Source organism: Nothoprocta perdicaria, unplaced genomic scaffold (assembly GCF_003342845.1).
Source record: "Nothoprocta perdicaria isolate Ctin4 unplaced genomic scaffold, notPer1 scaffold_315, whole genome shotgun sequence".
NCBI classification, from domain to species: Eukaryota; Metazoa; Chordata; class Aves; order Tinamiformes; family Tinamidae; genus Nothoprocta; species Nothoprocta perdicaria.
In genome coordinates this window covers 149,940-163,781 of record NW_020455550.1, presented here as the reverse complement: position 1 = coordinate 163,781, position 13,842 = coordinate 149,940, and the positions used below count along the sequence as shown (strand labels likewise).

General features: G+C 44.7%; 1 protein-coding gene across 2 annotated transcripts in view; it reads left to right on the top strand.

Moving 5' to 3' along the window:
• The window catches only part of MED14 (mediator complex subunit 14), a 31,157-nt gene that overhangs the window by 16,167 nt on the left and 1,148 nt on the right, over positions 1 to 13,842 (top strand). The window contains exons 13-30 of one of the 2 annotated variants that reach the window (XM_026042847.1): positions 103 to 262; positions 546 to 740; positions 1,269 to 1,403; positions 1,831 to 1,907; positions 2,128 to 2,288; positions 2,848 to 2,994; positions 3,095 to 3,186; positions 4,350 to 4,502; positions 4,716 to 4,985; positions 6,060 to 6,212; positions 6,684 to 6,795; positions 7,494 to 7,625; positions 7,845 to 8,027; positions 8,701 to 8,936; positions 9,767 to 9,946; positions 10,154 to 10,261; positions 10,665 to 10,790; positions 11,284 to 11,473. In XM_026042847.1, coding sequence (XP_025898632.1) covers positions 103 to 262; positions 546 to 740; positions 1,269 to 1,403; positions 1,831 to 1,907; positions 2,128 to 2,288; positions 2,848 to 2,994; positions 3,095 to 3,186; positions 4,350 to 4,502; positions 4,716 to 4,985; positions 6,060 to 6,212; positions 6,684 to 6,795; positions 7,494 to 7,625; positions 7,845 to 8,027; positions 8,701 to 8,936; positions 9,767 to 9,946; positions 10,154 to 10,261; positions 10,665 to 10,790; positions 11,284 to 11,473 — 2,810 coding nt within the window. Of the gene's footprint in view, positions 1 to 102; positions 263 to 545; positions 741 to 1,268; positions 1,404 to 1,830; positions 1,908 to 2,127; positions 2,289 to 2,847; positions 2,995 to 3,094; positions 3,187 to 4,349; positions 4,503 to 4,715; positions 4,986 to 6,059; positions 6,213 to 6,683; positions 6,796 to 7,493; positions 7,626 to 7,844; positions 8,028 to 8,700; positions 8,937 to 9,766; positions 9,947 to 10,153; positions 10,262 to 10,664; positions 10,791 to 11,283; positions 11,474 to 13,842 lie in introns of those variants that run through there. The other variant, XM_026042848.1, reaches the window with a different exon arrangement.

The window sequence follows — 13,842 nt, the reverse complement described above, 5'->3', positions numbered from 1 at the left end:
GATAAAAATTAATTTAGGAAATGACTGACTCTTCGGCTGACACTCGTGCTTCTAAAACCAGCCTGCGGTCGCAGGATGCTAATGCCTTTCTTTCAATGCAAGGTTCTGGCTTGGGCAGCAGCGTTGCAAGCAGTCTATCAAACATCTGCCAACAGTGAGCAGTGAAACTCTGCAGCTGGCTAATTATGCCAGCCATCCAGTGGGAAACCTTTCCAAACACAAACTGTTCATCAAGCTCACCCGGCTTCCGCAGTACTACATTGTAAGTAATGGAGAAGGGCTGCTTATCTTGCCTTCCCAGGCATGGATGTAGGAGCCAGTTGGTACCATTAACTCTCGCAATAGGAACCATCTAATTGCTCTAAGCCTTGAGCGTTCCCTTGGCCTCCCTTCTCTCTCAGAGGGTTTGTTAAGCTGCTGGGCTCATAACAAGGAGGGGGCATTAGTTTTTATTGCTTGGTAAACAGGAGGGGGCAGGCAGGAACTGAGATGCTCTTGTTCTTAGCTTGAGGGTCCTCTCAGTAAGTTGCTTTGCTTAAATGCAGGTTGTGGAGATGTTTGACGTTCCTGGCAACCCCACAGAACTCGAATACAAGTACCATTTTCTTTCCGTGAGCTATGCTGAAGGAGATGACAGCCCTGCTACTGCCCTTCTACTGCAGCAGTTCAAGCCAAACATTGAAGAGCTAGTACTAGATGCAAAAAATGGCAAACAAGTTAAAAGCGGTGTCAAACGCAAGGTATGTGCTTGAAAAAGGAATTGGGCTTGTTCTCCAATATGAAAGCTAAATATCTATTCTGAGCATCATTGCCAGCTTTAGTAGTAGTATTTCAAATATTGTCTTATGTCTTATCTATATATGCATACTGCATCTTGGTTGTCTGTTCTGCTTCAAGAGCTGTTGGGAAACTCTTTTGCAATAGCTACTCTGTTTTAATTCATGCTCGACCTTCTCAGCTGGTCTGAAGACCCAAAGCTGTCTGAGGTAGCTCCACTAACTTGTATAAGCAGAGCACTGGTATCTCCACGATAGGCAATGTGCCAGACGTGCAAATTTGGTGATGTGTAAATGTTTTGATTGAGGTGATTATAACCTTTAAATGAATTATTTTAGTCACGAAGTAAAGCATTTTTTCAGAGAAGTTTGTGCTCGGGGTGTAATTCGTTTAAAACTGGTATAAGTTAAATTATTCTCTGACATCTTTTTGAAATGCTTACTGCAAACATGCTTTTTTTTTTTTTTTTTTTTTTTTTTTTTTTTTCCTAGTTATCTGGTGATCCATGTTCAACAGAACCTAAGAAACCAAAACGGTCAGGAGAAATGTGTGCCTTCAATAAAGTCCTAGCTCATATTGTAGCCATGTGTGATACAAATATGCCATTTATAGGGCTTCGTATGGAGGTACGTATTAAACACTGTTTCTACCTTCCCTTCCCTTTCCTGCATGTGATTCCCTTGTCCCAGTGTGACTGGTTGGAGAAGCTGCAGATGTGCTCGCTTGGTAGTTCCCTTGACCAGCTGAGCCGGGGTGCCTGATGCCTCACGCTGGGCTGCTCCAGTTGGGTTGCAGCTGGTTCTGTAATACTGAGCACTGTAGAAAAAGCTGGGAAAACTTGAGGGAAGGCAGAGGATGAAAGAGATGCTTGTGGGAAGAGCGGATGGGATGAAACTTTATTGCAAATTTATACAGTCTAGATTTGGGCTTTCCAGTGCTTCAGCATGTAAAACATCTGTGCCACTCTTAGCCAAAAGCAATCAAACAAACCAACAAACAAACTGTTTTCCCTGACTTTTTGCTTGGGATAATGTTTTTCTTGTTCCTTCTTAGCTATCTAATATGGACATTCCTCACCAAGGAGTACAAGTAGAAGGAGATGGCTTCAGTCATGCCATACGTTTATTAAAGTAAGAGGAAGTGTTCCCATACTTGATTTTATTACTGTATATAGGCTTAAGATAAAAAGGAATTACTTTAACACTGCTCTTCAAATTATCTTGGGGATTTGAAGAGTTGGTTGGATTTGAAGGGTTGGTTACTTAAGCACTTGAGCAATTACTAAATTAATCACTTCACTTTTGGAGTTGCACTGCATACAGTTAATGTCCCTTTTTTCCTCATGAACAGAATTCCTCCCTGTAAAGGTGTAAACGAGGAAACACAGAAGGCTCTGGACCGATCCCTTCTTGATTGCACTTTCCGGTTACAAGGTAGAAATAACCGCACGTGGGTGGCTGAGCTGGTGTTTGCAAACTGTCCTCTTAGTAGCGCCTCATCGCGGGAGCAAGGTGAGTTCCATTCGTGAAGCCTTGGTAGTTTTGTTTGTTTCTGTCTTGCAATAATCTGATCCAGTATCTCCAGTTTCTATGTAGAAGTACTCCAGGTTTGTAATGAGCCACTGAGTACCTGAATGAAACTTTTACATGCTGAGATAGCACATTCTCACTATATAAATATGCTTCAAGGTCATTTACCATGTTTCAAGCAAAGGCTGTAAGCTGCAGTTTGGAAATCTCTATTTCACAGAATCTCAGAATGGCTGAGGTTGGAAGGGACCTCTAGAGATCATCTAGTCCAACCTCCCTGGTCCAGCAGGGACACCCAGAGCACGGGGCACAGGGCGGCATCCAGGCGGGTTGGGAAGATCTCCAGAGAAGGAGACTCCACAGCCTCCCTGGGCAGCCTGTGCCAGGGCTCTGGCACCCTCACAGGGAAAGAAGTTCCTCCTCACATGGAGATGGAACTGTCTGTGTTTCAACTTATACCCATAGTTATACCCTTTTATAACTATAAGTTATAACTTATACCCATAGTTAATCAGCATTTGCCATTCTCCTACCACTGCAGGACCAACACGTCATGTTTACCTGACATATGAAAACCAGTTGTCTGAACCAGTGGGAGGCCGCAAAGTTGTGGAGATGTTCCTCAATGACTGGAACAGCATTGCTCGGCTGTATGAGTGTGTCCTGGAGTTTGCACGATCCTTACCAGGTACAAAACATGATTTTCTTTTTCACAGTTATTCTTTTTTTATTACATGGTTGCAGATCACAACAGCTTTCTCACTCTACCTCTTTTCCTCTCTTCAAAGACATCCCCAACCACTTAAACATTTTTTCAGAAGTTCGTGTCTATAATTACCGAAAACTTATCCTTTGTTACGGAACTACCAAGGGGAGCTCAGTAAGTAACTCCTAATCACACCTAAAATATTTGTTTGGAAACAGAATGGGTATGAATTTAGCCACAGAATACTTCAATTCCATTATTGTAAAATTAATATAGTAGAAAATAGAAAGGGTGCTACATTACTAATTTGCTAGGTGTTTGGAATTTTTGACTTGTACAATATACTTCTAATTATGAGGACAGTGTGTGCTCTTTCTGTATGCCTCTGAAGCTGTTGCTGGATTGTAAGTTGATATGATAACACCAGGGTTACATGTCCGGCTTTCCAACAAACTTACCTTAAGCAATGGTATTGGTCACTGTCATATTAGGATATATGGAGCTTTTGATCTGGTTGAAGGCGAGGTATGTGCTTAATAGTGCCAAGAGTAAAGGACTCTTGCAAAGATTTCAGTGTAGTGATGTGCTCTCAAATGAGCCAGTCCCTAATTATTTTTAGCAGTGCCGTTCCATCATTTGGAATTTTTAGCAGCACTGTTTGCCCATACTCCATTGTGTTTGAGTCTAAAGCGTTGATAAATGTCTGTATATTTGCTCAGACCCTTGGACTGAATTAAATCTGGGATAGAGCAGGAACCAACCACACCATTTATCACAGACTTGATGTAACTTTGTGCTCAACTGAGCAAAATAGCTGATGTATCAGAAACCTGCGTCCTGAAGGGCCTTTACTGTGTTTATCTTCTAAGATGATTTTTTAAGAGTGTTTTGGTATGTGTTGTTGTTACAGTTTAAGTAACAGGAGGAGATCTATGGATTTTTTACATGTCATTGCCTTATATTTTAGTATGTCCAGTTCTTGTTTCTATGCTGCAGCTGACAAAATGAGTCCACCTGCAGCAACTCATTAATCACTTCTCTGCAGCAAGAATCTCTTGAGTTTGATTCCCACTCTCATCGCATCTGTCAGAAAATACTTTTTGGATTGACATGCTAAAGTAACTGCCAAATGGTAGTGTTGCCAACGGTCCAGTTACCTAAATGTAAAAGTTTTGTAGAAGCCAGCAGCATTTGCTCAGAATTGCAACAAGTTTCATGAAGGAAAGTGTTCTTTGGAGGACAGATTAAAAAAAAAACTAAAGAAAAACAGAACAACTTTCTTGTTATAACAACTTAGTTCTAGTTTCCAGGACCATTTTGTGCTCTCGATCTTGCAGATCAGCATTCAGTGGAATTCCATACTCCAGAAGTTCCACATTTCACTGGGAACTGTTGGCCCAAACTCAGGTTGCAGTAACTGTCACAACACAATTCTGCACCAGCTCCAGGAGATGTTTAACAAAACACCCAACGTGGTGCAGCTGTTGCAGGTAAACCCTTTGTAAATGATTTTTAAAAAAAATATAAAATATAAACTGGGTTCTGAATTCTGGGACCTTGTCTTGCAAGTGACGTGTTATGGTTGCTTATGGATCTCGCTGGAAGACAGTGGCCTCTGGAGGATTATATCTCCTTCCAGGCTTTCTGTGACCTTTACTTTTAGGAATGATCCACTCGCGCTCTCTCTTTCTCCTCTCCCTCAGGTTCTCTTTGACACTCAGGCTCCGCTGAACGCCATCAACAAGCTCCCGACGGTGCCCATGCTGGGCCTGACGCAGCGCACCAACACGGCCTACCAGTGCTTCTCCATTCTGCCGCAGTCTCCCACGCACATCCGCCTGGCCTTCAGGAACATGTACTGCATTGACATCTACTGCCGGAGCCGCGGCGTCGTCGCCATCCGCGACGGCGCCTACAGCCTCTTCGACAACAGCAAAATAGTCGAAGGCTTCTACCCCGCGCCTGGATTAAAGGTGGCTCCTTCTGGGCTGGGCTGCATTTGAGGCGTTGTGTGTAGAGCTGCCATCCTGCCAGAACCCTGAGCACAAAATCAGTTTTCTGAGGAATTTGTTAGTTGAAACGTTTTCTTTGAAACAACTAGCGTCAAGTGTCATTTTATCTTTTAATTCCGTGATAAAATAATGTGGAGGCCATTGTAGGCATTCCTTTTGTTAAAACTCGCTGAAGATCTGTGACTAGGCCAGGCTTATTCTTCAAGATTCAAAGCGACTCTTTCTCCCGAACTTTGTGTGGTGGGACAGTGCTCGTGTGTCACAGATGAGGAAACTGGATAATTCTAAATACTTTTATTAAAATCATTTCCACTGGCATGTGGCAGGAACCTCTGGCTTTTATCTTAAATATGATGCTATCTCGTTCTTGCTGAAAAATGAATCTGGGCCAGTTTTGATAGAACACAATTGCTGACATGAGCTTGTACCAGTCCTTGTCTTTCCAAAATATTGGAGGATAGTTCCCTGTCCTCCTTAGGATGGGAAACAGGATGGTTTCCTAGCTCTTCTGATGATGATGATCACTACTGAATATTTATTCTCTCACACGTTTAGCTGATCCTAAATGTATAACTCTATTTGAAGTATGCTTTTCTCAACAATTCCAAGCAAAAGCTGCATTAGGACAGTTTTAGGTGTGCGACAGGCCAATAGATACTAATGATTTGTTCTGGAATGGCTGTAGAGCTGCCAAAGTATAGGAATGGAAAGGGTTATTTCCAAGTGCAGATAGTTACCTATGTTTTAAGAAAAATAGCTAGCTGTATTTCATGTTAATGAGCAAGGTTTCTTGTTTGATTATGTAAGACTTCTAAAATAAGAGGCATAGGGAGGGCATAAGCTTAAACATCCACTGTGAAGCTAAGGATTAGCTTTAAGGATTGATTTTTTTTTAACTACTAGTGTGTGACTAGCAGTTGGTTCTACCTGTTTGTGGCTGATAAAGGTAATATTGTCTCAGCAAATACTGTGCTTAATTATATAAGAAAATTTAAGTATGGAAAGTGCTGACTAACAAAACTAATTTGTCCACAGACATTCCTGAACATGTTTGTTGACAGCAACCAGGATGCACGGAGGCGATCTGTAAATGAGGACGATAACCCACCCTCTCCCATTGGGGGTGACATGATGGATTCGTTGATGTCACAGCTCCAACCGCAGCAGGCACCGCAGCAATCACAACAGGTAACACCCAGGCAAATAAGGATTGATGGTCGTTTGCCACAACTACAGGTTTTCAAGAACTTAATTGCTGAAAGGATTGCCAGTAAAAAGCAAAGGGAGAATGTAAAACCGCTGCATTCCAGAACTGCTCTTGGTGGGGAATGTGTGAATTTGATTACTTCTTACTGCAGCCCAGGGAGCACATAATATAGCAGCAGGAGCAGGTTTGGAGGGTCACTTGCAACTTGCACCTTAAAAACAAAGGATTGAAGAGGAAAAACTATAGTTTGATTGAAGCGATTTGGGAATAGAGGAGGGGGGTAAAATTCCTATATAAGGTGCCAGATGAAGAGTAATGGGGGGTACAGAGATGTGAGGTCAGTGTTTCTATGGTTTGAAGATCCCGATCTTTAAATAAAACTAGTGGTGAGTTCTGTACAAGGTGGTATAGAGAATAAAACTATTTTTGTTGTCCTGTGTCGATGCTTCCAGCCATTTGCGAAACAGGCAGGCGCCTCGGGAGCGTATCCTCTTACTTCTCCACCCACCTCCTACCACAACACGGTGACGCCCTCTCCATCCATGATGCACACACAGTCACCAGGTAAGATGGCTGAGAGTCCGTCTGCTGTTCACCTGCCGGCAGTGCACAGCTGCTTTTTGTATGTGGTTTTTGATTTATTTATTTTTTTAATCTGTGCTTAGCTCCTTGACAAAGGTAATGCATCTTACCATGTGAGAAACAGGATAGTCCTGCCAACCGTAACTTGGAAAGCTTACTTTGAAACCAGGCAATACTTCGAGCTAAACTGTTAGCTATATATTTTACCTCAGCACGGAGGGACTATTGGGACAGTTGTAAGACTTACAAAAAGGCTTAACAGTAATCAAAACCTGTTCCTTTTACTACCTCTTTCTTCAGAAGAGCTTTTCATCATGAAAAGTCATTACAGCGCAACAACAAATAATATCTAAATTTGAGGAATGATTGGGTGGGCAGGGAGAGAATTGCCATTCTTCAAGCTGAGTGTCTTGAAAAGCTTGCTGAATCGATCTGGAAAATACAGTCCTTTTACATGTAGAAAATGCACCTTTTGTGTGTAAGGGGATTCTGGTGCTGAATCAGTCTGGAAAATACAGTCCTTTTACATGTAGAAAATGCACCCTTTGTGTGTAAGGGGATTCTAGTGCATCTTTTTTTGCCAGTTCCCAAACAGGTAACTGTAATAGGTAAGTAACAGAAAAACTTGGAACACAGAAATAGGGAATGTGGGTGATAAAGGACTTTGTTTCTTTGACTAGGAAATCTGCATGCTGCAAGCTCACCTAGTGGAGCTTTAAGAGCACCCTCACCAGCATCGTTTGGTCCAACTCCTTCACCTTCCTCCCTTGGAATCACAATGGGACAAACGGCCAACTTTGCCAGTCCACATGGTGAGTGCTTTTACTGGCCCATATTATATATATATGAAATATATTTATATATATATATATGTATATGATTGCAAAATCCATTCTAAAAGATTGCAGATATTTCTGCTATTAGTAATTTAAGAGATTTTAGTCAGCATTTTCTTGTTATTTCTAGACTAGAAAACCTTTATCTTGGAGAAAAAAAAAAAAAAGATGCTGATGGTTTTGTAACATCCGTAGGTACGATAGACCCAAGCTCACCATACACCATGATGTCACCCAGTCAGCGTGCAGGGAACTGGCCAGGATCTCCCCAGGTCTCCGGTCCCTCACCAGCAGCACGGATGCCTGGAATGTCACCAGCCAACCCTTCCCTCCATTCACCCATCCCAGACGCCTCTCATTCCCCGCGGGCTGGAACAAGTAGGTCACATTGGCAGCATCGTGACTGTGAAACACTCGCGTTTAATGTTTCTGGTTCTGGGGTTTTGGTAGCGCTCTGTCTTGGCCTAACAGCCTTACTGCCCTTGTGCAGTGAAATATCTAAGGAAGTGATGCCCCATGATACTCATTCTGGCCTAGTCAGCTTTTTTTTTGTAGCAAAGTGGAAAGCAGGTTAAATGAGAGTGTAAATTTTCACAGGATTCATGTCTCTTGAACTGTAGAAATTAGTCTCCAACTCGTGAGGTCTGTAAATGTGGAAAAAATCTTTCAGATTGAAAGTAGCGCTAGGCATGTTTGCCCACCCAGAAACTTCTTACTTTATAGAGCTGTAACAATGCTCTTGCAGTGCTGATTTAACCGTCTTTAGATTTCATCCAGTTTGTTTCACACAGTTTGTACCTGCTAGAGAAAAAGATGGGAATAGGACTGAACATTATTAAGACTCTCAGCATGGGCGGAGGGTGAAAGCTCTGATTCTTTGACTTGGCTTTACAGAAGCCCTGCCCATAAGGCAGCCAAATTCTGTCATGAGAAAGGCTAAGCTTTGGAGCAGAAAACTTACTGCCTTACAGTGGCAGCAAGTGAAGTGAGGGCATATCCTGTGTGTAGCCTGAAGCAGAGGTGACTGTGGGTGTTCTCCCCGTGCTGGCAGGTTCCCAAGCACTGCCGACCAGCATGCCTCCGCCTCGGAAACTACCTCAGCGCTCCTGGGCCGCTTCCATCCCCACCATCCTCACTCACAGTGCCTTGAATATCCTGCTGTTGCCCTCTCCTACGCCCGGCCTTGTGCCGGGACTAGCCGGCAGCTATCTTTGCTCTCCTCTGGAGCGATTCCTTGGATCAGTTATTATGAGGAGGCATCTTCAGAGGATCATCCAGCAGGAAACGGTATGGCTTCACTTCTAGTACTGCCCTGCAACTGTGACCCTACAGCTGCTCTTTTTTTTTTTTTTTGCTTCAAGACACCATATCTTTCAGATGCAAAATTATTTGCTTCAAGTGTAACTTATCTCCTCTCTTAGATTTGCTGACAGTGAAATTGGGAACAGCTCTGGATATTGCTGGGCCTAGTGTGGCCATTTTCCTAGCTGGAACTTAAATTTTAGCTGCTAGTTTGGGGAGACCTGTTAAGGTCTACCCTTATTGCTCATGGACTTACTATGGTATACTACTAAATCTTGCTGTCTCAAGCATCATTAAATAAAAAAAAAAAAACGTATTTGGTTTGGCTTCTCTCTCACAGAAATGAGGAGTAGATAACTTATTTGGTCAGTTGAAATACGATAGCTGATATAATAGCAAGACTATGACCTTATTTTCTGGTGCTGTGGCTTCTGTGAGCTCAGCCCATATGCTTTTAAATAGCTAAAAATAGTCATAGGGTTACCCTGGATTCTGCTACCTGGTAGGAATGCCCCCAAAACCAGGTAGCAGCCAGCAGTAACTGAAGTACTCTGCCACGAATGTGACGTTAGAGTTTGGGACAGAAACCATGTGCTGCTTCACGTTGGCATTGATTCAGGAAAGAGAAGGATGCATCTTGCATGAGATTTGTTCCTCAAGGCAGTTTTGACCCCTGTGTAAACATCACGTGTTTGTGTGTGGTAAACACTTTCTTCTGAGGGAGGGAGAACTGATAAATCTCTAGTAGCTTGGGAGTGGATGTCTGTGTGTTGATGCTGCTCAGTGAATTGAATGTGATACTTCTTTTCATGCAGCTACAACTAATAAACTCCAATGAACCAGGCGTGATTATGTTCAAGACAGAGGCACTGAAGTGCAGGGTTGCTCTCAATCCCAAAACCAACCAGACTTTGCAGCTCAAAGTAACACCTGAAAATACAGGACAGTGGAAATCGGAAGAGTTACAAGTTTTGGAGAAGTTCTTTGAAACAAGGGTACGTATTCACGTTACTGATGTCCCATTTTGGGCAGTATTGCTTTTAATCTGTGGTTGTTTCGAGTGGTTTGTTGACATTCATTGGGATTAGTGACATGTAGGGGCTGGAAAGTAAAAGATTAACTGCTCAGCAGGCTGATTTATCATATTAAATAATAGAGCTTTGTCTCAATAGGCAGTACTAATTGGTGTTTTACCGCCCTAGGTTGCAGGACCACCTTTTAAAGCAAACACCCTAATAGCCTTCACAAAATTACTAGGAGCTCCAACACACATCCTCAGGGACTGCGTACACATCATGAAACTTGAGCTGGTAAGTTAACTGTTCTGTTTCATTCACTCACCTTCAGTTACTGTATTGAAAAAATAGGTGTTATCTTTATGAACATGTAAATTACTCTAAATTTATATATGTGCTAGTCAGCATTAATGGAAAAGTTTTAAATTTACTGTAAACTGTCCTGGAAAGCACCAGAATTTCTCCCTTAAATTGCTGATCTCGAGAAACTGCAGGCCTGCTTCTGCACAAGAGACATGAGCAGCCTGGGTAGAACCTTCCTCAGTGGGTTCTTGCTCAAGCCTGAGAGAACTGAACAGCTACCTTGACTTGTGCTAAAGCTGGGAAGCTAAAGCTAATGCTTCCCTGTTTCATAGCCCCGTGTGCCTCTGACACGAGACTCGTGCTATTCCTTCTCTGTGGTGCTCTCTTGAAACAGTTCCCAGATCAGGCAAGTCAGCTGAAGTGGAATGTGCAGTTCTGTCTAACAATTCCTCCCAGCGCACCGCCCATTGCGCCTCCAGGAACACCTGCTGTTGTGCTCAAATCCAAAATGCTGTTTTTTGTAAGTCATTTATCTGTTTTAACATTCTTGTGGGCTGCAAGTTTTTAGAAGGATCACCGGTTAGTAGCAAAACATACACGCGCTCTGTGTGATAACCACAGCAGCTAAAACTGCCCCGCTGTTTGGAAGCCTAGGGTTGCATGCAGCACTCCTGCAGGACTGCAAGTCTAGTGAGTATTGCTTGTCCCCTTTCCATAAAGATCACACCAACTCCTATGTAACTTCTGGAGCAGTTTGCCTTTTGTCCTCCGTGTGGAGGTGTGAGCTGTGTGGCCTGGAGTTGGGTCACCTCTGATCTGCATTGTTGTCATCTCTGGGGGATGTTCAAGGGTGAAATAGTTTACAACTGGGTGGAAACTAGTCAGTTGTGGAAATGGTGTCTGGGAACGAAGGGAAGCGGAAAGAGCCTGCAGGTGCGGAGTGTTTAGCTGCGGTAGAAGCTGTGCTGAAGTGCACAGCTGGATTTAATGCCTTGGTTTTGTTTTGCTCACAGCTTCAGCTAACGCAGAAAACAGCAGTCCCGCAGGAAGCTGTTAGTATTATCGTCCCAATTATTTATGACATGGCTTCGGGTACCACTCAACAGGCCGACATTCCCAGGCAGCAGAACTCTTCTGTTGCTGCTCCAATGATGGTTAGCAATATTCTAAAGAGGTTTGCTGAACTGAATTCACCGCGACCAGGTACTGTACATGTCCAGTAGATATATTCTGTCCACACAGACATCTGTGGCAAATGGCCAGTATAAAACTAAATCTGAGCCTGAGTTTTTGTTGATTTCTGTGACCTTAGTGACAAAATCCTGCTGGGACAAGCAATAGATAGCTTAATAGCTAGCACTGGCAATGCAGCAGATGTTTGTGCCAGAGGGTTACGTTGGTACAAACTGAATTTCCCTGCTTTGCCACAGGCATAGAAAGCGCCTATTGTTGGCCCAGCTCTTGCTTTACAGTGGCAGTCATAACTTTTTAACAAGTGGGCCCTGAGTGAATCGCAGCAAATGCGCTGTGGTTAAGTATCAGTTTTCATGGTTAACTCTAAAATGATGGAGCTTAATAGTAGAATAAAGGGATGTGAAAATAATTGTCAAAATTTGTCCATGTTCTGTGAATGGTGAAAAGTAAGCGCAGTAGTTGCCTGCGTTTCTGTCGGCGCGTACGCTCACGGAGGTGCATACGGCTCTGTCCGCTGATGTGCTGTGAAGTGTTTGAGCTAAATAGCTTGTTCTCAATGTTCGCCGGCCCATAGGTGATGCCCTGTGCGCAGCGTTGTTCTCTGCTCTCCCTCCTGTTGCCCTTGCTTTTCATCCCGTTAATACCTGACAGCGCTGAGTAAGGCGAGCAGGTTCTCTGGGCAGCGGGTCGCCTGCAAGTGGTGGTTTGGGAGGCTAATGCACAAATGGCTCCTAAGAACAAAACCTTTCGGTGCTGCTGTAGTTGCATGCTGAAGAGCAAAGCCTGCTTTATTTTCTGTGTAACCCAGTGAATAGATTGAAGTCGGGAGTCCCGAGGCTGAATTCTGCTTCTGTTCTGTGTTCCTGTTCATCATGTTGTGCGGTAGCTTTTCCTACGCTTGATGGCTTATTTGGAGTGCTAGAGCATAAGTAATGTTTCCCTTAAATTGGAATGGACGTGCATACACGGTTCTTAAAATTGTGATGAAGTTAATATTAAACGTGCATTTCCTGTTTAACGTGTAGGTCGATAGGGCAGGTAGGCAGGCAGAGCCCTGGGGCTGTGTGGGCTGCAGGAGGTCAGCACGCGCTAGGCCGGAGCTCCTCGTTGTGCAGCACTTCCATTCCGTGAGACAGGGAATAAATGGGGCAGTGTTCCCCCACCTAGCCCTGGTGCAGAGGGCTGGACACGAGTTTCGCCTCTGCGTTTCGGGGGAATCCCTCCCCGAGGCGCCGCAGCCGGCAGCCTCCCCGCCGAGAGGCCGTTGGGCCGTCGGGAGGGCGGCCATTTTATGGCGCGAGCGCCGCTGAGCGAGCGGAACACACGAGGAGAGGCCCGCGGGGAGGCAGCTCGTGGCCCCATGCAGGGCCTTGTCCGGACAGAGTGTTTTATACCTTACCTGGTAGAAAACCACACCACAGCTGCTTCTCTTTGCTGTTGAAGGGTGTAGGAGAGCCCCATTAAGGAAATTCTCTGTCAGAAGCAAAGATCCCAGGTGCTCATCCCTTCCCTCGGCTGCACTTGCTGCTCTGCCCGGGATGTTTTCGCGTGTGCTGGCTCTGCCACTGCTTTTACTGCCTCTGGCCTGAAGCGAATTCACCCCTGCAGTCAGGAGGGTCCAGGGCTTCCAGCTTGCGAGCTGGTCGGCGGGCACTTGGGGTGTAAATCGTAGCCCATGTTGCCTCGTTTTGGCTGTATCTTTTTTACCTTCCTCGGTTTGTGAGAAAGTTGTTTGGTATCAAGCCTAACTTTTCCTCTTGATAAAATGCTAGGAAGTGAAGAGCGAGTTCTCCTGGAAGAGCTTTATTTTCAGCCTGGTGGGCAAACACGTTAAGCTTAACGTGTAAACAACAGTAAAATGTTGTTTACACGTTAAGCTTAACGTGTAAACAACAGTAAAATGTTGTTTAACGGTGAAACGTGGGCTCATCGTGGATATGCTGTCCTTCCGAGAGCGTTTTAACCTTGTGGGGGAGGTGTGTGCGTTCAGCAGTTACGTGAACTGAGGAACAGGAGAATCCCTGGTGGAGTCGGTGCCCTGGAATCGCGGGGTGCCTTGGGCTGCGCATCCACATGGAGGATCCCCATGGGGCAGGCAGGGGCTCCGGCTGGAGCCCCGGGGCTTGCAAGGCGCTTCCCGAGGCACTTCCCGAGGCGCTTCCCTGCCGAGCGAGCCCGGCAGCGGCTGCCCAGAACCGCCGCGAGGGGCAGCGCATCCTAGCCGTGCTGCTGCTCCGCAGCTGTAAAACTCCGTGCCAGGATCCTAACTGGTGTTCCTAAAAATGGACAGGAGGAGCTCGGCCCCGGTGACAGGGCACAGCAGTGGGAATTAGCTGTATTGTCAAGAAAATGAGGGTCTGGGCTACAGCTGCCTAGTT